Source organism: Engystomops pustulosus, chromosome 2, assembly GCF_040894005.1.
Source record: "Engystomops pustulosus chromosome 2, aEngPut4.maternal, whole genome shotgun sequence".
Classification (NCBI taxonomy): Eukaryota; Metazoa; Chordata; class Amphibia; order Anura; family Leptodactylidae; genus Engystomops; species Engystomops pustulosus.
The window spans coordinates 98,622,581-98,647,989 of NC_092412.1; the positions used below are offsets into that span (position 1 = coordinate 98,622,581).

Below are 25,409 nucleotides of genomic sequence, written 5' to 3' on the forward strand. Positions count from 1 at the left end.
AGAGCCAGAACCACGGAGCGGTTAAGTCTCTGGTGATACCTCCAAAGTAAATAAACTACTGTACAAACACTTCTACTGCACACCGATCTGGGAGCTGTCCGCAGAATGAATGGTTAATAGGACTGTAGATTTTCTGGTAACCGCATTGTATTGACTTTAGTCATGATCTATTTGTTACAGGCAGTGCTTTGGTGATGGATTACATTGGGCTGGTTGTATGATCATTGTGCTCCTGGGGCAACACCGAAGATTTGATGTATTGGATTTCTGCTATCACCTGCTGAAGGTCCAGAAACACGATGGCAAGGATGAAATCATCAAGAGTGTGGTATGGACCTTTCTACACTGCTGAATCCCAAACTGTGCTCACCCCCAGCAAAGCTGATGCAGCCATTGTTACCCTGAACGCAGCTTACAGATTCACTTTAACGCTAAATTTGTTCTGTTTTTCCAGACAGTTTCTGTCCATGTGCAAAATGTTGCACTTTTGTTCAGCTCTGAATTGCTGTGTTTAATACATTATATATCATTTTAAATACTTTTCTGCAAGCATTGCATCCCACTTCAGTGTTCAGATATTTCTATCTGCACACCATTTTCCTAATAGCAGTAGTGGAGAATATACAGCCACATAGGGTTTACTTGAATGATACGTAACTGCAACACTGTCTGGTGGCCGTCTATCAGAAAGTGGCAGTACACAAACATTGAAGAGGGCGCAACAGTTCCCACAAACCACTTAACCCTTTCCCTGTCAGTTCTGGAAATTTTATTGCGTTATTGCCCGGAGCAATTGGTACAATTTTGCAATTGAAAAAATAAAGCTGAAATTACAGCATAAAGAATTATACATATATTTTTCAAAGGCTGCCCCATTTTCAAAATTATATAGACAGAGTTTATAAGCATAGGCACCTGCAATTTTGATTTAAAGTGTAAATCAAGGACACAATTTAAAGTGTAGATTGGGGGAAGTGCTGATAAAGCACTTTACCGTTCCTCTGCACTGCTCTCTTCCTTCTGTCCCATCTTGTAAAAACCAGGACCTGTGGTAGTGTCACAGAGTCATGTGGTTGCCTGTGTCCTGCAGCTACCTGGATGCTGAAGTATCCGGGGAGCTGAAGGGGAAAGTGATGGGGGTTATTATTTAGAAGAGGTTGTGAACGGATAGTATGTGTGTAGGGGGTAAACTGAAAGCATAGGGAGCTGATTTAGTAAATATGGTGGATAGGGAGCTGAGGGTATTTAGTGGTTTAAACAGTATAAGAGGTTATTATAAGAGCTATTATGTTTAACAGATTTTGTGAAATGAAAACCTTTTCTTCATTTTACCCTATGCTGATGCTAATAACTTTTTCATACTATATACTGTATGGAGCAGAATGAGGCGAAAAAGTGTTGCTTCGGACATTCCAGGTTTACCGCTGGGAATAACTGTTTTTGTATGTTGCTAGACCAGGACTCTTGAAAAACATGACTGCTTTCTTCCCAAAACGGCTCCTCTCATGACATTTATTTCTAAATATCTGAGCTACGATTGGAAGAAAGCAGCTGTGTTTTCCAACACCGCCATCCCTCGGAGTAACCTTATTACCTTCAGTTCCCTCCTCCTGGAAAATCTATTTTAGTTTCAGAAATTTAGCAGGGCTTTCCCCAAATCACCCCCATAGAGTGGCCTCTGTGCTGTGGTCTGTGTTGCCATCAGTATTTGGAAACCAAAAACTAGAACTGGATCATAAATACATAAGATGTACAAATCTTGACATAGTTTTCCACTTTTGATCTGCTGCTGGTTTTGGCTTTTCTAATACTACGCAGTGTGGAATATTTACAGCATGATCACAGGCTCCTGCTCTTCCCTTTGTACAGTGCAAATACTCAAGATCACTAGCACATTATCATACCTGTTAGTTAAACATGTTGCTTTTACTTTTACAGCCACTGAAGAAAATGGTTGAACGTATCCGCAAGTTCCAGATCCTCAATGATGAGATCTTCTCCATTTTGGATAAGTACCTGAAGTCTGGTGATGGAGAAAACACATCTGTGGAACATGTGCGCTGCTTCCAGCCTCCAATTCACCAATCACTGGCCAGCAACTAAGGGATTTCTCACTGTACTATATAATTGGCATTACCACTGTATAATGACTCATTATTCTTCTGTATTCGCTGGTAGAGACTGATATTAAGGCCTCCATCATTAATTCTAATCATAAATGTTCAGTAAAGAGGTAGGACAAGGGATGTGCTATACATGGCTTGCTCTTAGCACAGTTTTGGATTGTCTGCTATTTAAATTATTTTTCCAATAATATATTTCCTGCTGTATAACACTACCAGTCTCGCCCATAATTCTTTCAAGAAATAATATGACAGTCTGGGATAAGGGTGCATACTGTTCTGTAATTATTGGGATCTTTAAGAATGTACTTTGTAATAGCAATGTATCTCTATGATATGTAAAAATGTAATCTCCAGTAATCAACTATTTCCTCTTAAGTCATTTTCAATAAAAGTGTATATTAACACATGGCTTTTTGTTATTTGTATGGGAAGATGATGCCATTACATGCTTGATAGTAGGCAACCAGCCTTAGATTGGGACCAATATGACTTATTTCTGCACTGGACAAAATGGGGCGACTCCAAAATATGCAAATCAAAGGTTAAAAGTAAACTGCAAGTGACACCTAAAGGAATATTTTAGACAAAGCACATGGCAGAAATAAATGTGTGGAGGATGCCTTACTACCTTAAAGATCTAGAATCTGTATGATAGGCCATAAATATCTATTATCTGTTACATTTAGATGATTGTATTCTGCTGATTGTTTTGCTTCAGTATTTGGGTTCCACTCATGGTTTTGACTTAATTAAAAAAAAAACTACAGTGGATATATCAGCAAATTTACTGATGCAAATTACTGACCAGAATATTGCATTGGCATATATACAATGGCAACAAAATGTCATCACTTAGTTATCCACAAATCCTGACCTGTCCAATAGAATATAGGAGGTGGCTAGATGTCATTAGACCAGGCCAAGATAGGATAGGATTTGAGACTGTATATCCAACATAAAGCCTCTATAACATGAACCCATCTGATGACACGGGGACCTTGGGTGTACAAGACATTTGTGCAGATGCTCCATTTCTTTCACATGGCATCTTAGATGTATTTGAGGCTCTGTTGCTAATTCTGTCAAAAATCTTGGACAAAGGTTATGATTTATTTTTTTGGTCACACAAAATTATGGACACTCCAATAGTAAAGTTTGTGCAGGACAACATGACAAAGAATTACTAGTGGTGGCCGTTTCTACACTTAAAATGTAGGATCAATATTTGCAATCCAGTCAATCCTGGCCATCTCTGACTACAATAAGTGCACTAGGCCCAAAATAATACAACTATAAGAAGTTCTGAGGAAACATTCATTCAGCCCCTAGGAAACTCTGAAACATTTTATTTCAAAATAAGTTATGTTTTACAATTGAATAGTACTCGCCCACTGCCCCTTTATTCAAAATGCAGCAAATCTGACGTACAGAGGACGAAAATCCACAGCGTTATGCATCCAGAATTTACCCCCATGTTTATATACAATTAAAATTTCAGTGCAACATATTTTAGAACAAACTAAAAATTATGTACAGGTTTCCATGCTCAAATTAAGAATGAACAAAAAAAAGTAAGGCAAAATAAAACTGCACACCAATTGGTCCATCCAAAATGAATGTTAAAATGATTGTCTATACTGCTTAAAAAAACTAAATTATGATATGCAAACTTATAGAAATCAGCAAAAGCATTCAAGTGAATAGAGTGACAAAGATCACACCCAAACTCATGCCAGCTCTGAGAATGAAAGGGCTTGTCCGGCAAGGAAATGATATTACTGCATTATCATAGATATTGCCTCTTTGTGGCACGTCCTAGTTTAAGGCCTTCAGATAAATATCTACATGTAGGTCTGGTGAAGGAAACGGCATGAACATACGAGCTGCACCATGACAGAAGAGAGTCATTCTGCCATCATCACTGATCCTCATGGTGGACATCAATCAATACTACAGACATGGGCCTATCACAGAGGCTAGATGACTACAACCCCCAGCATGCTCTGCACAAGAGCCAAACTCCTTTAGGGTGATGTCACTGGAAAAACCAGAAACCCACTGCTGATTTAATTAATTTTCTCTATAAAATAATGAATTGAAACCATTCTCTGCTTTTGGATGAGAAGTTGAAGAGCTTTGTCCACATCTGGGATGTGGAAACCCATTCACCTCTGGAAATCGTGAAAAACCCCTTTAAATATAAATACTTTCAGTGGCATAACTGTAGAGTATGAAAATATTTTGGTTTAGCAATTTTAGAGGATGTTTTGTAGACACACTCCCCGCTATCCGATTGGTCCAGAACATGGCGCCACACATACCCAGAGGCCAATACATTATTTAAAGTCATTGAGCAAAATGTCAAAGGCAATTAAAATAAGAGATGTTCTCCCAGGAAGCCATCAGAACAGTTCACCATCCTGCGTGTGGTTTTGCTGGCAGTGAAGAAGATGATTTTGTCCTTTAAAACGTTAGACTTCCATTGCGGCGAGAAGCTGTGCTCTCGCTGATCTCCGTCTCACATAGGTGGCTCTCCTCGTCGCCATTCAGATGCTCATAGACGTGGTTTGAGAGGTTCCCATTCAGGAGTCGCTCGTCTTTTCGTAAGGATACAGGCAGGTTGGATAGGGTAAGAGACACATCCTTGAAGGCGTGCAGTAAAAAGATTCCAATGATAATGGTCATGAAACCACTGAAGGTGCCAATCATATCATTGGCAGACATGTGCTGCCACTCCTTGAAGAGAATTGCAGAGCAAGTAAGCACTGAGGTGGTGAAGAACACATAGTAAATAGGTGTCACTAGGGAGGTGTTAAATATGTCCAGGGCACGGTTTAAGTAGTTAATCTGAGTGCTGACACAGACAATAAGGCTGATCAATAGGATCCAGGACAAGGGATTCTTCAGAACTGGTTCTCCAGCAAACAGTCCCTTGATGGCAATTCCCAAACCTTTAACGCATGAGACAGACAGAGCTCCAATCACAGAGCAAATGGAGATATAGACCAATATATTGGACTGGCCATGACTTGGTCCCACCACAAAGATTAGGATGAGTGAGACGATGATCACTCCTGTAGCAAAGAGCAAAAAACCTACAAAACAAACAAGAAAGTCAAGAGTTAAAAACCCAGCAGTCTCCATCTTAAAATGTCAGCACAGTCTACTGATAAGAGGGGTTCTGCATGTACAGTGGTTGTGATGTGTATATGCATAATCATAAATGGGGATAGGCACTGTTCTGATCATCTGACATGCGCATAACAAATAAGGACACATAATATACCCCCATGTGTACATTACCTAACCCCCTAAATTGACAGATTTTTTTTTTTTCAAGTTTTTGTGTACTTTTTGCATTTCTATTTCAGGGCGATACAATTCAGGGCTGAGTACATTATGATCATACATCTATTCATGATATTTAGGACTTTTGTTCTTGTATCTGGAGATCACATGATATCACATCTTGACACACACTCCAACCCAGTTGCCTAGAGCACGTAGAAGATGCATATCACACGCATGCAGATGGGAAGCAGCTCATTCTAAGCACAACAACGAGATGCTACATGTCTGTTCCAGTATAATAGACGTAGTGCCCCTGATAGCAGGCCCAGACTATCCAGCCAGCTTTTTACACATGTAGCTGCACATTTTCATTTCAGACAAATACCATGAACTAATCTCACAATGTTATTCATCCCCAGCCTTACAATCTCACAGGGATGGTGGAGAATCTCCTTCCATGCCTGGTATAGCGCCCACTATGCCTGTAACTACAGTGTCACTATCAGGTTGATTTGGCATACGCCTTACATACATAACATAGGGTCTAAAGGGAGAGCAAGCTGGAATACTCTACTGAAGAGACGTCTGACTTCCCACCAAAAGTTCCCTAAAAGGCCACAGCACATGGATAAGGTTTGCGCCTTCCTCTGCATATCTCAGACAACAGGAATCTGCTCTGATACCACACCACAATTGCAAATCAGGAGTTTTATACACCCTAAATAAGCTATAAGGGCTCATTCACATGGCCGTCTGCGGGGATGTACATGCAGCCGCGTGTACGTCCCCATAGACGGCAATAGCGCCGCAGATACGGTGCCACACGTGTGGCACAGATCCGGGCCGCACACCGCAAAAAGATAGAGCTTGCTCTATCTTTCGGCGTGTGTGCGGCCGTGCGCCGCTATTCTTTAAGGAGGGGTCACCTCCTCCTCTCCAGCACACGGCGGTATGCCCACGTGTGAATGGACCCTAATTGTGACAGCGTTTGTCCCTCACTAGGGGAAAAGTCTCCAAAACCTCCCTCCATTCCCCATCCTTAATCAGCCTCCCACCGCTTTCTAAAGGGGAATGAAAACCTTCCAAAATATTTGCCCAGAAGACAGTAATAGGGCTCATTCACATGGGCGGACTGGGGGCCGTGATCTGGTTGCATGATTTGTGACCAGATCACAGACCCCATAGACCTACGGCTCTTGTTTACAGCACAGTGGGCATACGGTGCATCACCCCGCCTGTGGAGGGAGGAGGGGTGATCGGATCCGGCCGATCACATGGCTGTGGGAAAGAAGTCATACATGTAGGATATCATTCTTCACCAGATATTGACATATCAGACATCTAGAATATGCAGTAGTGTGCTAAAGGTGTATAGTGTACCAGATGGACCCAATCGTCAATAACACTAGTGTGAACACTGTGCTGCCTCTGTTATTCTATTAAATGAGGAAATTTCCAGCTAGGTGTTATTAGGTTGTCAGCTCTGATTGTATAGTATCATTTGTGCAGGGACTCATCCCCAGCTAGTCACACCCACTATTCATAGATCTCCAGGACGCTCTTGATTCATGGACTTTATTGTACTTTAGGCTACAAATGAAACTTTGAAAGGAAAATACCCCCTACTTAAGAACACCTGACTTACAGACCACCCCTAGTTCCCAACGGACCTCTGCATGTTGGCAATTTACTGTAATTTAGTTCTAGGCTACAATGATCAGTTATAACAGTTATCACAGGTGTCTGTAATGAAGCTTTATTGTTAATCTTGGTACTAATGAAAACCCAACATTTTTAAAATCCAATTGTCACAGAGACCAAAAGAATTCTGGCTGGGATTACAATTATAAAATATACAGTTCCGACTTAAATACAAACTCAACTTAAGAACAAACCTACAGAACTTATCCTGTACGTAACCCTTGTACTGCCTGTACATATTCAAGACTGACAACCATACTCCTTGATCGCTGTTCCCCTAATCAACTTCACGTTGATCCACCCACCTTTTCAGAAGATATGGCTGTCAGAAGATTATATGTAAATTAGCTTACACTAGCCAAGAGGGTGGTGTATTTTCTCTAGGGTCATGCCTTTGTATGAAACTAAAAGGTTTACCTCCTTGGTTGTTATGGCATCTTAAGAAATAATAAAAGTAATACTAGGCTTCGTGTAAATTGTAGGATAATGTAGTTTTTAATCAATACAGATATAGCTTAAAGGGCACCTACCACCACAAATCTACCTATAAAGGTAGATTGGGTGGTAGGTGGATCATTGGGACGTGAGGATAGCCCTTTTAAGGGCTAATCCTCACGTCCCTGCACTTTTTTGAGAACTTTAATTTGATATTTATTCAAATGTACTTATGTGGCTACCGGGGCGTGGAGTAGCCGCTTATGAGATTACACGAGGCGGCTACTCCACGCCCCGGTAGCCACTTTACTCCTCCTACTCACCCATCTTCGGCGCGCAGCTCCGCGTAGCTGCGCGCCCTCGTCCGGCGAGCCTGCCGTCTGCGCATGCGCAGAAGAGCAGGCCCGCGCCTGCGAGGTCACAACTCCGAAACAGGCGCGGGCCTGCTCTTCTGCGCATGCGCAGACGGCAGGCTCGCCGGACGAGGGCGCGCAGCTACGCGGAGCTGCGCGCCGAAGATGGGTGAGTAGGAGGAGTAAAGTGGCTACCGGGGCGTGGAGTAGCCGCCTCGTGTAATCTCATAAGCGGCTACTCCACGCCCCGGTAGCCACATAAGTACATTTGAATAAATATCAAATTAAAGTTCTCAAAAAAGTGCAGGGACGTGAGGATTAGCCCTTAAAAGGGCTATCCTCACGTCCCAATGATCCACCTACCACCCAATCTACCTTTATAGGTAGATTTGTGGTGGTAGGTTCCCTTTAAATATAATGCAGCATTGCATCAGATGACAGTAACAATGTACCTGGATCAGCTAACTTGATGGACATTTCATTTAAATTCTCTATCTCCTCTTCTTGGGGAGCATGGATGACCATTACTGTTGATCCCAAAATACTCAGCAAGCATCCAATTTTTCCATGAAGATTTAGTTTTTCACTCAGGAAATATGAGGATAGGATGGCACTGAAAGACATAACATGAGAAGTTAATAAAAATGTTCAGTATAATGTGGTAGCTGCAGGTGAGCCCCAATATTACAAGATGGACCATATACTAATATATATAATATATATATCACAACTCCTGGCATTACATGGGCCATTTAGCAGGGCACAGGATTAGGACGCTGCAATGTAGCATATCTGACATCAACCCAGCCTCTTAGCTTCTTATAAATGGTTAAGAGAACCCTAAGTCACATCTATGAGAGCTCAGGTGTATGCAGGAAGAGCAGTGAAGGCACATCTTTTACTGGTACAGAAGTCTATCAAATATGAAAAACACTGCAATTTGATATGTATTTGTAATAGTGGCTGTATAAAACTGCCAAATCTACTGGGCCATTGGAATACATTTTATGAGGAACCAGTCAGTTAGTTTTTAAGACCCTAGCACAACCTCATTTCCTATTGATCACCTCACTAAGCTGTATGTTGCGGTAAAGGCACATTATAAGCTTTTCAGCTCTTGTTTCCCTCATTCCAATGTAATCCTTGATGTGCGATAAGTCTCCAAAGTCTAGTATAGGAATTCCTATATGACACAACTTCTTTCACACACAAAACAGTGTACAACAATAGAGCTTTACCTGACTAATACACTTAAGGCTCCTAGAGGGGTCACAAGTGTTGCCGGTGCAAAGGCATATGCAGCAAAGTTTGCAACTTCACCTGCTCCCACTGAAAGAAAGTCAAACACAAGTGTCAGTGGCTCCAAAATGAGAAAATGTACAATAGGCATTTCCATCCTTCTGATCCAACACTGATAAATTATCATTAGTATCATATGATTATTAGTGTGACTGTAATGGGGGGGCCGTGATTTAGCCACACAATTTGCGGCCAGATGAAGACCACCATTGAGTGCAAAGTCTAGAACATGTCTTACGACCACCTATCTTTCTATGGAGAAGGGGATGGGTGAGGAGCGCTCACTCCTCCTCCCTGTAGTGTGCTATGCTCAGGTTCTTGCCCCTGAAGACTAAACAACCATCTGAATGTGGCCTTCACATGTTGGACAACCCATTTTATAATTTTGCAAGATTGAGTAACTAGTTCCTTTCTTTAGATACTTACTTGAAAGAAGCCCCGCCCACCACAGCCATTCTTTCAGATACGCATGACCACCTTGACCTACAACAAACAAGAAACCATAAATCATCAGCCATATCCTGAACTTTGGCTTTAAAGTGCAATAAATGAACTTTGCCCTTTCACCAGAGCCTTGTGATATTGCGGCAGTGTATAGGTTACTGCATTGCATGTTTGTGATTTGTATTCTGCCATATATTAGGAAAAAGAAGGGGGAAAATTACCAATGAAAAGATTTTGTTCTCAATTATATAATGGAAAGTAAATTTAACATGTTTTCCATCAATATCTTAGAAGAAGAGGAGTGGACTATAATGTTTGAGAAATTCCAGACATGCTTAACCATTGTGACAACGATGATGGCATGAAAATATGTGTGCGTGATGCTGGAAGTTCTGCTAAAGCAGGGGTCCCCAAACTTTTTACATAGGGGGCCGCTCGCTGTCCCCCTCAGACGGTTGGAGGGCCGGACGAAAGTCTAAAAGTAAATAGCGGTACATGTGACCGCATCCATAATACACTGGCACCCCCCTCAATTAATTATTTAATATACCGGTACTGCACCCCCTTGTGAACTATTTTATATATTGGCCCAATTAATTAATTAATATACTGGGATCTCTTTCCATTAATTATTGAATATGCCTCCCCCCAAATTAATTACTAAACTGCCCCTCATAATTACCGTAATTATTTCCTATACCCTCACCATTAATTATTCCTTATGCTGCCCCTCATAATTAATTATTTCCTATTCTACCCCTCATAATTAATTATTTCCTATGCTGCCCCTTATAATTAATTATTTCCTATTCTGCCCCTTATAATTAATTTTTTCCTACTCTGCCCCTTATAATTAATTTTTTCCTACGCTGTCCCTCATAATTAATTTTTTCCTATGCTGTCCCTCATAATTAATTTTTTCCTATGCTGCCCCTCATAATTAATTATTACCTATGCTGCCCCTCATAATTAATTATTTCCTATTCTACCCCTCATAATTAATTATTTCCTATGCTGCCCCTTATAATTAATTTTTTCCTATTCTGCCCCTTATAATTAATTTTTTCCTATGCTGTCCCTCATAATTAATTTTTTCCTATGCTGCCCCTCATAATTAATTTTTTCCTATGCTGCCCCTCATAATTAATTTTTTCCTATGCTGCCCCTCATAATTAATTATTACCTATGCTGCCCCTCATAATTAATTATTTCCTATGCTGCCCCTCATAATTAATTATTTCCTATGCTGCCCCTCATAATTAATTATTTCTTATTCTGCCCCTCATAACTAACTATACTAGTCCCCAGTCGCCACAATCTTTTTACTGCCCTTTAATAAAAAAAAATAAAAACCCTGTACTCACCTAAGTCTTGTATCTTCTTGCCGCGTCCGGGCAGGAAGGGGTGCGCGGCCGCGTGATGACGTCATCGCGCAGCCTAGTTCATGGAGCGATGTGCGCCGGGGTTGTATTCCAGCCACATCGCTCCAGTAATAGTGCTCGAGCGGTCGTTTCCTGCCGCATCGAGCACTATACAGTGACGGGCAGGAGCTTCCTGTCCGGACGGACGGAGGCTCCTGCCCGACTGTCGCAGGCCGCTAGGGCCCGGCGCTGGCGCGCAAAGTGTCGGGGGCCGGATCGAAATGGTCCGCGGGCCGCATGTGGCCCACGGGCCGTAGTTTAGGGAACCCTGTGCTAAAGGATGGATAAGTCACCACATATAGAGCCCGGTATGGCCACACCTACAGATATCATCACATGGATAAAATGATCAGCTAGTGGCTCAGTGGTTAGCACTACAGTCTTGCAGCACTGGGGACCTGGGCTCAAGTCCCAGGGTCCACATCCGCAAAAAGTTTGTATGTTCTCTCCGTGTTTGCGTGGGTTTCCTCCCATACTCCAAAACATACTAGAATTGGGGAAAGGAACCAATTTGGCAAGTTCTGTGCAGCACAGAGTAATCTGTGTGCGCTATATAAATGAAGGAAATAATAATAATAATATTATTATTATTACATCTTTCCTCTGCCAGAAAGGTGTCCAGTATTATAGAGTAAACCTTTATGCCCCGCTGAAGTGTTCGTGTGGAACTTTAACTGAAGAAAGCTTTGAGGTTTTCCACTTAGGGAAGAAAAACATCTAAAAGTGATTCTAAAGAAACTTTTTACAAGCCATTAAGAAAGGAAAGTAATGAAAGTATGTGAGGCATTGGAGGGGTAGAACTGTAACATTGTTGCGGCAGTGCGTCATGTGTACAGACGCTCTGCTACATGATGACAGATACATAACACCTTTTGGCACTGCTTTTCTGTACCTGCTCTCATAGAGCCCTTCCGTGCCAGACGCAGCAGCCCTTTCTTCTTCAGGATGAAGCTGCCACCGATAAAAATGCTGGAGCTAATGGCCAGGCTGAGCCCAATATAAAAGTCATATTGTCCTTTGTCTTGTCCCATCTTGAGATGCTGCTAGTCTACCCACATAAAAAGGAGATACATGGATAGCCGCTCGCATTAAGGTCTCCTCAGGAATCTCCTGTTAGATCTGTGAAGGAGAGAAATAACAGAAATATGACAGGGGTGAAGGACAGCACAAGAGCAGGGGAAAGTAGAAACTGCAAGGGACAGTCCTATTCTGCCCTGTAGCAATGTATAATCTGTGACACACATGACCTTGTATCCGCCAGTGCTGGTAGAGGACACAGTACCACAAAGCAGCCGAAGACAGGTGAGCAAACAACAAGGCCTATGCTGAGAACAAATATTACCGCCCACACCCCATCCACATGGACATCACAAAAGTTCTTAGCCACAACCTTCTTAAAGGAAATCTACTGTTCAAAATCCATCATTATAAACCAGGAACACTTGCCCATACATCCAGGCACTGTGACTCTGGTTAAGTCATATTTGTTATTCATGGCCTCCTTCCTTCTTAAACTTTTAAAATAATGCTAAGGAGCCCGATTGGCTGCGGGGGGTGTTACCAGAGCCTCTCCATGCTGCTGCTCCACAAACTGTTACACTGTACAGGAGTTCTCCTCGTGTGCTGAAACTTCCTCTGCTGATTACAGCAGGAAAAGGGGACTTCATAAGGAGTAGAGGTGGAATGTGAGACATTCTAACATCCCCTGGTTATGGCAGATTTCCTTTCCTTTAAGAAAAATGCAGCGCTTAAATATCTTAAGCGGTAAGGGTGCTACACTCAATGCTTCTCTGATCACAGTTAGAAGCAGGGTGCTCAGTACACTTATTATCAGCTAGCCGGCTATTCAAGTCAACTATGTTAAGGGTGTATGTTTAGATTTATCCAAAACATAGCCAACGCTCCAACGCAAAATGGTCATTTCAGATGTGCGTTTTTGGTATTCTTTAGACTTTTCAGGAAAATACAACCTGACACTGGTGCCCTGTAATATTCACCTTCAAATGTGTTTAATCATCAACCACTAAAACTAGATCCATGAAGTGTAACAAAGTAAATCAATGACTTCCAGCCTGTACCTGGCAGCCAGCTTTACTCTGTATACTCGCCTATCCCACACGCATCCTGCAAGGGACTGAATACACAAGGAAATCAAAGTTAGTGAAAAATTTATGATTTTTTTCATAAATAATGTAATCTCCAGTGATTTGATGGATTTTTTGTAAGGGGTAAACAATGCCACTAGAACAATAGTTTTCACAAAATTACCAAAGTATATCAAGATAAAACCTTTGCTTAGAGAACAGCAATGAAGTCATCACTGACTGCTTTACACACTTTGGGTTCAGTCTTTCTCCAGATTGTCAAAAAAGATAGGGGGAGATGTATGAATGTGTCAGTCTTTAGACGACCAGTGCAGAGTAGAACTAGACTTGGAGTCAGTAAAACAGCCTACAAATGGTCTAAAGCCTTCAGTAAATGTGGCGCAGGGCATTTCAGGTGCAAGTTATCTGGTGTACACAGATTTATACGATCCAAGTACATTAAATATGCTTTCATCCCCACTTCTTTGTCCACACAACATGCTCCTCAACAAAAGCGAGTCTAGCCTTTTGATTCTTTCGGCTAATGAGAGGTTTGGTCACTGCAGAGTTGACTTTCAATGAAAATACTCTTAAACATTGTGACAATGTAAGAGGAGACTGATCCAAATCCTGTTCAGTGCTGAACAATTCCAGCTGCACTATTGAAACAATTATCCATGGAGATTATCTGCATTATCTTGTCCTCTCACTTGTCTTTTGAGTTTCTGATGTTGTTAAGATGCAATATTCTTGAAATCACAGAAACCAATTCTCTTGCTATTCTCTTGCTGATATGGTCACCTCTTTGGCCTTCATCTGGAAAACGTGGCTGAAACCCTCCAGCAGCAGTTGGGAATAGCACAGCATTTTAGCAAATATCGTCCGCCAGTTAAATAAGGTTTGTCAGATTAGCACCAGGTCCCAGGATAATACCAAACATGTGCAGGCATTTGAAAATGTTCTCTAATTTTGGTCAGTGTGCTTTTACAATTATCTCATTTACATTTTTATTCTATGCTTTAGAAATATAATATATATATATTTATTTATTGACATTTAGGACATATGTGTGCTGTTCTCCAATTTTGATCTCCAATGTTTGTGCAGAAATTAAAATAGCTAAAAAGAGTGTTTTACACAATGTGATTTACACAACAGAACATGCTGCATCAGAAGTGTATCACAACAGTAAACCCTCAGCAATGTGTGAAGAGCAGGCGGATGATATCTACAAAGGCCCCAGGTGTATTAGGCAGGCTGTGCGAAACTTAGAGCTCATTCTGTACATTACACAATCCTAAGGGAGAGGTCTGTACAGAGGAAGGCATGCTGCAGACGAAACTCCAAACTAAGATACATGTACTTTAATACAGGCGGTCCCCGGGTTACATACTAGAGAGGTTCGGTAAATTTGTTTTAAAACTGAATTTGTATGTCCAGTAAGTCTAAATAGGTATATCCAATAATGGTTGGCAGAAATTAGGTTTTAGTATTTAAAAAAAATTTGGGTCGAAAAAGGAACAAGGAATAACAATAAAGCTTCATGGGAGACACCCTACAGATGACCTGTAGGGCCTGTGGCTAAAGTTTAGTACATCAGCATCCAGAGGGGTCACACTGGGCAGAGCTACATCTGCAACTAGGGATCATCTGTAAGTCAGATCTTATCAAGTATATTAATTCATAAATGTATATGTAATATACTTTACATATGTAACCTGGAGCATCAGGGGGTCATGTACAGTGGCTTTTATAAATGCTATGAGCTGCCCTGCAAATCTGAGTGCAATTTACAATTGTAGGGAAAAAAACGTTTTAGAAATGTTTTGGCCGTTTCAACACTATGAGCATTCTGTTGGTCAAAAAAAAGTTATAGGAAGGCGCTTTGTGTTAGAATTGATTCACATATGTATATAATACAACCTCCCTAAAAGCAACCATGAAGAGAGTTGGATACCACTCACTCTCCCTGGGAAAATGGTTCCTCTTCATATTGACATTTCATTATACACTGATCAGACAAAAGTGTATTACAGGAGAAACCTTATCCCTCTGAGGTCACAGGACATTTGAGCAGAGCATGTTGTAGTAATATAATAATCTTACTGAAGGCTGCTACAGCCAGAACACAGGGAATGATGGACACACAAGGTGAGGATGAGTCATATACAGAACAGACCATTACTAATAGGATACACACCCACAGATTTAGGTTCAGGAATACAGATCCTGCACAGAGAGTAAAAGGGAGAGGTGCGGCGGTGCACGGCACTCACATATGTTCTCCGGGTGTTACAAGATGAAACAATACCTGGAAGTCTCATGTGACAGTGGCTAATTATGAGGAACAAGATCCTGTAGGAGCAGCATGACCCCCTGGGAGAGCCACAATCAGCCAGCTGACTAATTATCATAGCGCTCCCCTGGCAGCACGCCTATTACCAGCACTGCCAGATTACACCACTAAATTGTTTTCCTGTCATTAATTACGGAAAGTGCCTATTTTAAGGCCATGACACTTTGTGGCTAACTATGGTGGACAGCGTTGTTAGAGAACAACGGATACTGCTACGAATGGTTTGTGGACAGCCATGCATGTCTTTGAAGGGTCCCTATCAGGAGTTTCATGCTACCAAAGTACAAGAGAATGAAATCCAAATGAAGCCCCATGCCACAACTTCCAGCTGGGAGTGGTAGAAGCGTCGTGGGGAGGCACCAGCCTCTTCCCACCCGGCTCAACTTAAAAAGGGATGGTTTAACCACTGACCAGAAGAAGGTCCTATTCCCTTTAATTCAAGGCCAAGCTGTTCGATTATGTGTCGTGCCACTTCATTTATTGTCACAAAACTACTAGAGATAGGAGAGTCCGGTGCTTACCCATCTCTGGCAGTCCCATAGAGAGTGAAAGCAGCAGGAGACATCCCACATCAAAGTGTTACAAACAATTCTAGAAGCCATTGTCGTTCCCTAGTGACCCGGGTTACATGCGTCTCATTCTATAAAGACAAAATGTGTGGTGTACGGGCCGACCTCCGCCATCTCAGAGGAGCCAAGCGCTTCTGCCATGTGCATTAGTGATCCTGGCATCACACAAGTACAGGCCCTTTTATATAGAATAGGCTCTGAGAATAGACTCCTCAGGGTGACAGGATGGACACTAATAACCATTAAGCTTCCCCAAGACAGTTTTACCAAACACATGACAACTTTCATGGATCCGACCCTCGCACTGGTGAGGGGCAATGCCGTCTGTAGTCCGGGTTCACCTTCCTGTCCCTCTGGGTGGGTCAGGGATAGGGGCCCCCAAGCTAGACATTGCATGGGGTCACGTGATCCCCCTGCATTGGCACCTAGAAGTCATTCATATGTGTAAGGGGGCAGTCACGTGATAGCGCAGTATCTTGCCGCCCCAGGCGTGTATACCGCTACATAGCGCAGTAAGCTGCTGTGCTGACGGCGCGTTACCTGCCTCCGGCTCCGATCCCGGCCTCCACTCGCCTTCCAGCTGGCGGGGCCGCTATCTCCATGAGTCCGCAGCTGGCAGCTCCCAAGTCCGGCCTGACGTCACTCCGGCACTGCCAGCTTCCTGCTTCCGCCGCTGCACAGGACTGGGGAGGACATGTGATAGGGCACGTGACCAGCTCCTTCAACCAGCTTTATCAAACACCTTTATCAAACACAGGGGCTGTTATCACTCTTCATAGCTCCAATGCAGCTAGAACATATGAATATATATAATAATATGAAATACCAAGAACCTCACAACGGGTCTGCAGCTCCTATGCTGAGCGATGTGTCTTCTAGGTTATAATTGGACAAAATTTAGGCCAGTAGAGGAGTGTGTGAGAGCTGGTCCTGTGGATTTTTTGTGGATACTTAGACCGTGATCCTGACAAACTTTAAAACCCAAGTAATAATAAATTAATAACGAATAAAGAATCCTGTTAAAATCAATGTCACTGTCCACCCAGCATTAGCCACGTGACAAACCCCACCAAGAAACATCAAAACAGTCCATAATGATTTAAATGACAAGGCTGGGAGAACAGCCGCTGATCTGCTGTAACTTTTCTTCACCACTTTGTCCGGTTTCTTCTACTACATTTTAGTGAGCCTGATGGAACATTTGGTACTAGATGCCACTTCTGCTTTCCTTTTAGTGTGTGGGACAACTCTCAACATAACTGATAACACTTTAAAGGGCATCTACCACCAGGATGAAGGGCTGTATGACCCCCTCAGGCTCATTTGCATACAGTCTTTCATCCTGATGGTACAGGTCCTTTAATTCCTTCCCGACTTGCACCATACTATCACGGCACAAGTCGGGTCCCGGTGCATGGAGAGGGCTCGCGGGCCGACACCTCCCCATAGCCGGTAAGTCTTTGCTGATCGCCGCCGGCAGCTTCAAAAGGATGGTGGTGCATGGGCGCCGCCATCTTGCCGCGGATCATCGCTTCTCATCGGGGAGTGGCAATCCGTCGCCTTGACAGCCTCGAAGGGGTCTCGTTTTAACCCATCCATTACAATGTGCTATCAGTACATTTAAAAAAAAATTATAATAAAAGAACCTAAAAATTCAAATCACTCCCCTTTCCCTAGAACTGATATAAATATTAATAAACAGTAAAAATCATAAATACATGATTGTAAATGTATGAAAACATTATAAAACCTATACAAATTTGGTTTCCCCATTATTGCCCGACCCAGAAAATACAGTAGACCTGTCATTTGTGGCGCACAGTGAAAGCTGTAAAATTCAAGCCCACAAGAAAACATTGCAAATGCGGTTTTTCACCATTTTCACTACATTTGGAATTTTTTTCCCGCTTCCCGGTACACAGCATGGAATATTAAATATGGTCACCATGAAGTGCGATTTGTTACGCAAAAAATAAGCCATCACAGAGCTTTTTATGTGGAAAAATAAAAAAGTTATAGATTTTTGAAGGTGGTGAGTGAAAAATGGAAGTGAAAAAACTAAAAAGGGTCGTTAAGGGGTTAAAAAGACACTGACATACATGCTATCATTGTTAGTAGTGTCGTCAGCAATCTGACCATGGTGGACAGTGGACACAACATAGCAGGGTATCAGGGGTAGGCCACTGTATGTGTATGTAAAACTTGAGACCAGGGGAGGCCCACACTCTTTATATAGCCTAGAACAGGGGTCAGGAACCTTTTTGGCTGAGAGAGCCATGAACATCACATATTTTAAAATGTATTTCTGTGAGAGCCATACAATATGCACATGGCTCCCAGTAGATAAGTAGTCACTGCACATGTCCCCCAGTAGATAGGTAGCCCCAGTAGGTACCCCAATAGACAGGTAGCCACATCACATGACCTCCACTAAATAAATAGCCCTAGCACAAGCACCCAAGTAGTTAAATAGCCACAGAACATGCATCCCAGTACATTGGTAATCACGGCACATGCCCCCAGTAAATAGGTAGCACCATCACATGCCTGCTAGTAAATAGCAAGCCACAGCACATGCCCCCCATTAGATAGGTAGTCATAGCACATTCCCTCAGTAGATAGTCGGCCATTCCACATGAACCCCCAGTAGATAGGTAGTCACAGCACATGCTCCCCAGTAGTTAGGTAGTCACAGCACATGCCCCCAGGCCCCAGTAGATAGGTAGCTCCAGCACATGCCACCAGGAGATAGGTAGTCAGAGAAAAAAAGTGAATACTCACTTTTCTGCTCTCCCTTCTTCTCGCTTCTCATCACTCCCACGCTCTTCTCTATGACCCAGGCCCCGCTGCTATCAATGCTAAGGCAATGGCACCTGGGTCATAAGGAACAGTGGATGCTGCTCTACTCTGACACAGGTGCTGTCACCTAAGACTGGTGCGGCGATGGCACTTGGTCACACAAAGGACGCAGGCAGTGGTAACATTCCTGCCTGCATCCAGTGATCATCGCAGTGTGTGTCTTAGATTTGTCTGAGAGACAGATGCTCCCATCAAAAGAGCCACATATGGCTCCCGAGCCATAGGTTCCCTACCCCTGGCCTAGAACCTATAGTACACAAAACCTATAAATACTAATGGACCATTTACATATACATAAACATGCGCAATGCAATGCAAGGAGGACACAAATATTGAAAAGATGCTCAAAAGTCAGACAACACCAATAGAAAAAGGAGATGAGCATAAATTGTAATAAAAATGCAAAAATTGACAAAGTCCTGCCGGACGAAACACGTGTCGGGGAGGTGCTGGGCAGCATCCTCTCCTCAGCGCCCTCATACTCTAAACCCACCAGGTCAGGTACAGGTCATTACTTCCCTCTGTGCGCTCCTTGTTTATGCATTGTGATATTTTTCTACATTACCTGCTTCTGTGATGTAATTAGCACCTTTTGGCTATGCACTAAGCACTTTAAATTTGTCTACTTCCTTGTCAGCCATTGTGTGCTCGCTGCCCAGCACCTAAAACTACACTACCCTTTTGTTATGTTCTATTTTTAAAAAAATGACTTCAATAAATTTTTGCATTTTTATTACAATTTATGCTCATCTCCTTTTTCTATTGGTGTTGTAGAACCTATAGTAGACTGTCAGTCATTAGCAGCCTCCTTTTTGAGCACACAAGTTTTGCAGTCATTATGATGTAAGTTGTATGTAGTGGACTGAATTTCAGCTGGTGTACTACACAAAAAAGTGTTAAAATGAAAAAGAATTACTTATCTGTCCCAGAACCATCAACTCCATAACTCCCAACCGTCCCAGATTCGGCAGGAATGTCCCGGGTTCTCCCCATCTCCTGCGCATTGTCCCATCCCTCATGGTCCCAGTATATTAGAGCTGCAGAACAGTCAAAGCATGGGGACTAGGAGGAGTCTGGATGCTATAGGACAGTGATGGCAAACCTTTTAGAGACCGAGTGCCCAAAATGCAAACCAGACCCACTTATTAATTGCAAAGTGCCAACACAGCAATTCTAGCATTAAATTATGAAAATCTTCTTGGTCCGTGCTATACCACAGCTTTCAAGGGTGAATATTGTTGAGAGAAGGTGGGAAAATTCAGATTGCCATTGGAGCTTCCGTTGACAACCCAATGAACAGGAAGAATTGTGGGGCCAAGAGCAGCAACCTTTTCTTCCTGCAATCTCAAATAGACCCAGATGCTTTACGTTCTGGACTACATGGCCCACAAGTCCTGTCTGGTGAATTTTGTGCTTGGGCAACAGCCTGAGTGCCCACTGAGAGGGCTCAGAGTGCCACCTCTGGCACCCGTGCCATAGGTTCGCCACCACTGCTATAGGAGGATAGAGGACAGGGGGGACAAGAGGACGGGGGAGGCTGGCAGACAGGAAGAGGATGCTTGAGGGGGATGGAGGGCAGGAGCTACAGGAGGAGGATGGAGGGAAAGCCACACTATGAGGAGGATAGAGAACAGGGACTACACAATTTGAGGAGGGGTAGGAGTACATACAGTATTATGTGCAAGTTTGGGAGAGAAATAAAAGTGGAAAATTAAATGTAATATATGTAGCAGAGTTGCATTATGGGGTATTATACGGGTCCATGGGGGAGGGGGGGGGGAAATTATCATGGTCGATATTATACTATGCTTGTGGGTGGGGCATGGTTTAGAAAAAGGTTGAGGTGCTTTTTGTTTGTCAGGCTGGCAGTGAACCACGCCCCCTTATTGTGACTGACAGCTCTGTGTCCCTTCAAATCACTGCTCTACCCAATATCTAATGTCTCCGCTCATTACGCCCCATTCAGCATGCCCCCATTCATAATGTCCTCCTCTTATAACGCCCCCATGTATAACGCAGTAAGGCAACTAGCAGCACAGTGATGACAATGTGCTGCAGGCACTGGAAGCCATGCTGTGCATAGTGGCAAAGCAGGGAGCGTATCACTCCCTGCTCGGCCACTTCATGAGCGGTCAGCTGCTTCAGCGCATGAGCCAGAAGCCATACTAGGTTCCTGCATCTGGCTTTTGCGCTGCCACGGGCCCTGCTCTGGTGGTCACGCAGGACGGTCAAACATACTTAGCGAACCACATGCATAAATGGTATCTGGTTGGTAGATGCTATTGAATGGGTATAGAATGAAAACAATAAAGCCATTTCAGTGGGTCTGAGATGTGACTGCACTTCACACCATGGCTTATAGAACAAAGAAATAAGGAACAAAATGATTCCTTTTTTTATCTACAACCCAACAGCTGAACAGGATTATCTTGAGGCAGAGTTTTATCATGATTGTTTCACCTAGATGACAACCTCTTGAAAAACTGGTAAAAACACGGTGGATCTTATGAAAGTGAAGCATCCGATATATATACACACACACACACACACACACGTTTCCTTTATTGCCTTTAGAGATAAAGGTAAAAGTCACCCATTAGGCAAAGCCAAGTCTCATGATTTCTTTTTATTTCATATATAAATACAGTACATCATCTTAAATAAATGCATATTAACATAAATTATCTGGTATCAGTCATTTTTTCAGCAGCAAAAAAAAAGTAATTGTTCCTAAAAATTCTTCATTGCACATCTTAGGAAACAGAAGACCATTTATGAAGTCAAGTAAAATGGCATTTTTACAAGGTTAGGCTGAGGTCCACAATCCCCCACTTGTGGCCTGTCTGAAAATGGCAGGTGAGCACTGCTTACCCGGCTGATGTTCCTAGGAAAGGACTACCCGTGCTGAAAAGATAGGCAGGAATATGACTTGTCCTATGTTTTGGACCACGGCAGTCATGTTCAGTGGGTAATAAACAGTGCCTACACAATAGAAACCACAGGGGCCGTGAGGTACCCACTGTTTGTGTCCATGCGGCCCTGGCTGTGGGCAGGATCAGTCATATGAAAAGTTAATATCTCCTACTGAAAGGGGTCACCCACAATACATTTTTTTGTAATATCATGGAAACATATGAATTTAGAAATTGTTTTTGCAACTCCTCAACACGTGTAAAAGGATCAGATTTATTATCTGTGTCATCGATTACCAAAGAAACCATGTTCTGTGTAATACAATCCCTATTACAATAGTAAGTAAAGTACTGGCTGCATCTACAAGCTTATCAAGCTCAAAGTCTCCATGCATTTTTTTGGATAGCATTTGGTCTAGTTAGTAAGTATACAATATATATTATTTTTTAATATAACAAAAACTTGCATATATTAATTTTAATTCCTATTGGCATATCGCCCTATGCAATATTTTTTCTGTAAATCAGACGTCCTTTTTAGTGTGCATTTCAATTCTGTATTATTAAACCCATTTATATATTCATTCAAAACCTAACAACAATTTTCATTCAGTGAAACCATGCCAGAGGGAAACGTCCCTGGGTCACTGGACATAAATAACTAGAGTATACATTAAATATGTATCTCTACTTTACAGTAATTCTGAGACAAACAAACCTCATTGTCAGTCATAGATGTAAACTATACAATACCAGCAGTGCTGCCACAATAGTTTCAATCTACTTTGTGCACTCAGAATTGTGCTCATATTAATATCTTACATTAAACACTAAATAACACATAAGTAAACAATTGTCAAGTGTCATAATGTAGTTAATACTGAGTGGCCTTAGATATAATACCAGAGTGCTCCTTGAGCATTTCACTACAGTATCTGAGAAGGGCTTTCAAAATGAGTATTTGCACCTCTTTGTGTATGATCCAATCATAGGTATAGGGTATCACTGCAATATATTTAATGTCATGTGACTTTTCATGCATATTGCCTTCAGAGATATTTGCTCTTTCTGTCCTCAAATTGAAATCCACTTTGATTTGGCCGCAATAGTTGTGGGGATGTGGAATAAGGGAATGTGACTAAGGGGGGCCTAATGCCTCTTGCATACAAGTGAATTTAGTTGCAGCAAGGGGTGGCCAAGGTGAGTTGCATTTGGAATGGCTGATATGAGATGAAACATCTTCCTCCTATTATAGCATGTGTTACCTGTAACAAGAATCAATCAGTGCCACAGGATCAATGGATAATATATGGAACCCCTTTGACCGTGAATGAATCCCTGTCCCTAGAATTCGGGTATTTGCAAAGGTAAAGAGTAGTCAATAGGAGAAGTTTTATATATGCCAATCTACAACAATATAAAACTAGCAGCAGTTAGTGCATGTATTCAAAATAAGTGTAAAAATGGAAAGCCCATGAGACAACAGTGTTGCAGTATATCACCTTTAGGCTACATTCACACGAACGTATGGGGGGGGGGGGCTTTTATACGGCGTATGTATGTCCCCCATACACTGCAATGGCCTCATGGCGCCGTACGGGAGCGATAAGGAGCTGCAGACGTGCGGCACCATAGCGTTCCGTAGCCCGTAGAAAGATAGGACATGTAAATGGCGCCGGGCCCTATGTTATGGAGAGGGGCGGGGGTGAGCACCGCTCATCCCCTGCTCCTTTCCCCGGCACTGATGTATGCCCACCGTACTGCAGTACGGCGGGCATACATATTGTGAATATAGCCTTATATAAGAAGTTAGTCAACATGAGGCGGGACTTTAAAGTGCGTTTCACAGCAACATTGTGGTATCAGGATTGGCAGCTTGTAGGAGTCTCCCCCCCCTTGGTAAAGATCAGTTAAACTTGGTCAAGAATTTCACTGATCACCATTAAATCTTGAATGAGAAGGTTCACTGGACCTTACTAAGACAGCATGACTAGGATGAGTTGTTGGGACTTCACATTGTCATGACATATCATATTGGGTTTCACTGTTCAGGTTTGATTTTATTGTAAGTCCTCTTGTGCTCCAACATCCCGAAGCCCCCCTCCAGTATAGAACCAACTCACAATGCTATAAATACTCTCACTGGACAGAGTTATTGCTGGACCTGAACGGTCACATGAACCCACTAGATCCCGTTGCTTGGACCTTCAGATGCAAAATTGGAATGAACAGAGCCCAAAAAGAGACTAGGAAGCTATTCCATTTTCCCTTTCCCTATGCCTCCCATACTTGGTCCTGTGACCTTATGTTTGTGTTGCTCACCCTAATTTAGGATCTTGGTCTTAACTCAAAAAATGTTTTCAATAGCCACAGTTTAAAAGAAAAAAAAAAAAGAAAAAATTAGTCAAGAGATTACATGAGGAATCAAGTACATGATGTTACTAAATGACTATGTCACACCTGGTAATTGCATTGTCATGGTCACCCTTAGTTGTAGGCTGCTATTCTCCAGCAGTGTAACACATCATTGCTTTCATAAATCTATTTTCTGCATTGCAGTTAAAGTTTAGACACATTGCCCATCCGGACATGTGATAGTGGTCGTGGTCATTTGTAAGTCTCCTCACTCCTTCTTCTCCGGTGTCTTGCTCAACTCCCTGAAGCTGATATTAAATTCTTTAAACATCTGAATTAAAATGACTCCAGTGGACACAGTCGTAAATCCACACAACATGGCCAAAAAGTCTATTGCTCCGACTTTGGTCCATTCTTGAAAGAGAATTGCAGTTGCAACCAGGACTATTGTTGTGAAGGTGACATAATAAATAGCACTAAATATACAGGAGTCATAGTCTTCTAGAGCCTTGTTAATATATCGAAACTGGATGAGAATGCTACATCCCAGCACTGCAAGGAGGCATAGGAAAAGGTATGTTGAGCTTGAGCTACTTGGATTCTTAGTAAAAGCATCTTGAGCAAAAAGTCCAATACCTTTGGTGCAAGGGACAGTAAATGTGCCTAACAGGGAGCACACACCTATGTAAACCATGATATTTTTCTTCCCATACGCTGGGGAAAGCCAAAATATCAGCAATGTCAACATCAGGAGAACAAAACAGAGGTAACCGAGGAACACTGAAAAACAAAACAAAAAAAACATTATTATGAAATGTTACAAATACTGTAAATAAAAACACATTGATAGTTCCATGTAGGATGTAGCCACTAACCGTCATCATACTTCACCTGCCGACACGTGATGTGCTTAATATGCTATAAGGCTATCAAGTGCACAATCATATGCCCAGATTAATTCTACGCCAGGTCTAGTCTGGTAAAGAATTATTCTATGACAAGATATAGAAAAGGCGTCAGGCTGGGGCATCTCCGGCCCACATGATATGTTGGTGGTGTAGCTCTATACGAGGGTGGCACAAGGCCAGGAATTGCTACTTTTCCATGGCTAATGCAAGAAAATTGGCTTATAAGCCACGATAAATTCCCCTCCCCATGAAAAAGTCCATTTCTGTACCCTTAAACTTATTTTCTTTAACATTCC

The 25,409-nt window shown here is 42.3% G+C and overlaps 3 protein-coding genes across 8 annotated transcripts in view; 1 reads left to right on the plus strand and 2 right to left on the minus strand.

Moving 5' to 3' along the window:
- Positions 1-2,530, plus strand: part of CYFIP1 (cytoplasmic FMR1 interacting protein 1) — a 66,334-nt gene extending 63,804 nt beyond the window's left edge. For both annotated transcript variants that reach the window (XM_072135670.1, XM_072135669.1), the window contains exons 30-31: positions 181-328; positions 1,939-2,530. In XM_072135670.1, coding sequence (XP_071991771.1) covers positions 181-328; positions 1,939-2,103 — 313 coding nt within the window. In that variant the 3' untranslated portion in view covers positions 2,104-2,530. The remainder of the gene's footprint in view (positions 1-180; positions 329-1,938) is intronic.
- A 927-nt stretch (positions 2,531-3,457) lies between these two features.
- Positions 3,458-16,801, minus strand: NIPA2 (NIPA magnesium transporter 2). Of its 4 annotated transcripts, none has more exons than XM_072135677.1 (7): positions 16,624-16,801; positions 13,149-13,204; positions 11,963-12,189; positions 9,632-9,688; positions 9,145-9,235; positions 8,359-8,519; positions 3,458-5,221 (listed from the first exon to the last, which is right to left on the minus strand). In XM_072135677.1, exons 3-7 carry the CDS (start codon positions 12,099-12,101, stop codon positions 4,590-4,592), a joined length of 1,080 nt encoding a protein of 359 aa, XP_071991778.1. In that variant the 5' UTR covers positions 12,102-12,189; positions 13,149-13,204; positions 16,624-16,801; the 3' UTR covers positions 3,458-4,589. The 4 variants fall into 4 exon arrangements, with proteins under 4 accessions (XP_071991778.1, XP_071991777.1, XP_071991776.1 ...); XM_072135676.1 differs by having other exon boundaries at positions 16,620-16,801; XM_072135675.1 differs by lacking the exon at positions 13,149-13,204.
- A 4,744-nt stretch (positions 16,802-21,545) lies between these two features.
- NIPA1 (NIPA magnesium transporter 1) overlaps positions 21,546-25,409 on the minus strand; it is a 39,504-nt gene continuing 35,640 nt past the window's right edge. For both annotated transcript variants that reach the window (XM_072135679.1, XM_072135678.1), the window contains exon 5: positions 21,546-24,985. In XM_072135679.1, the coding sequence (XP_071991780.1) occupies positions 24,474-24,985 (512 nt within the window). In that variant the 3' untranslated portion in view covers positions 21,546-24,473. The remainder of the gene's footprint in view (positions 24,986-25,409) is intronic.

Bases quoted from the DNA above. Each gene is read 5' to 3' on its own strand.
- NIPA2 (XM_072135675.1), bottom strand. From the start codon at position 12,101: ATGGGACAAGACAAAGGACAATATGACTTTTATATTGGGCTCAGCCTG. The intron at 9,689-11,962 runs GTACAGAAAAGC...TGTTTGTTGTAG, and splicing joins GAAGGGCTCTATGAGAGCAG to GTCAAGGTGGTCATGCGTAT. The intron at 5,222-8,358 runs GTACATTGTTAC...TTTGTTTTGTAG, and splicing joins CATCAAGTTAGCTGATCCAG to GTTTTTTGCTCTTTGCTACA.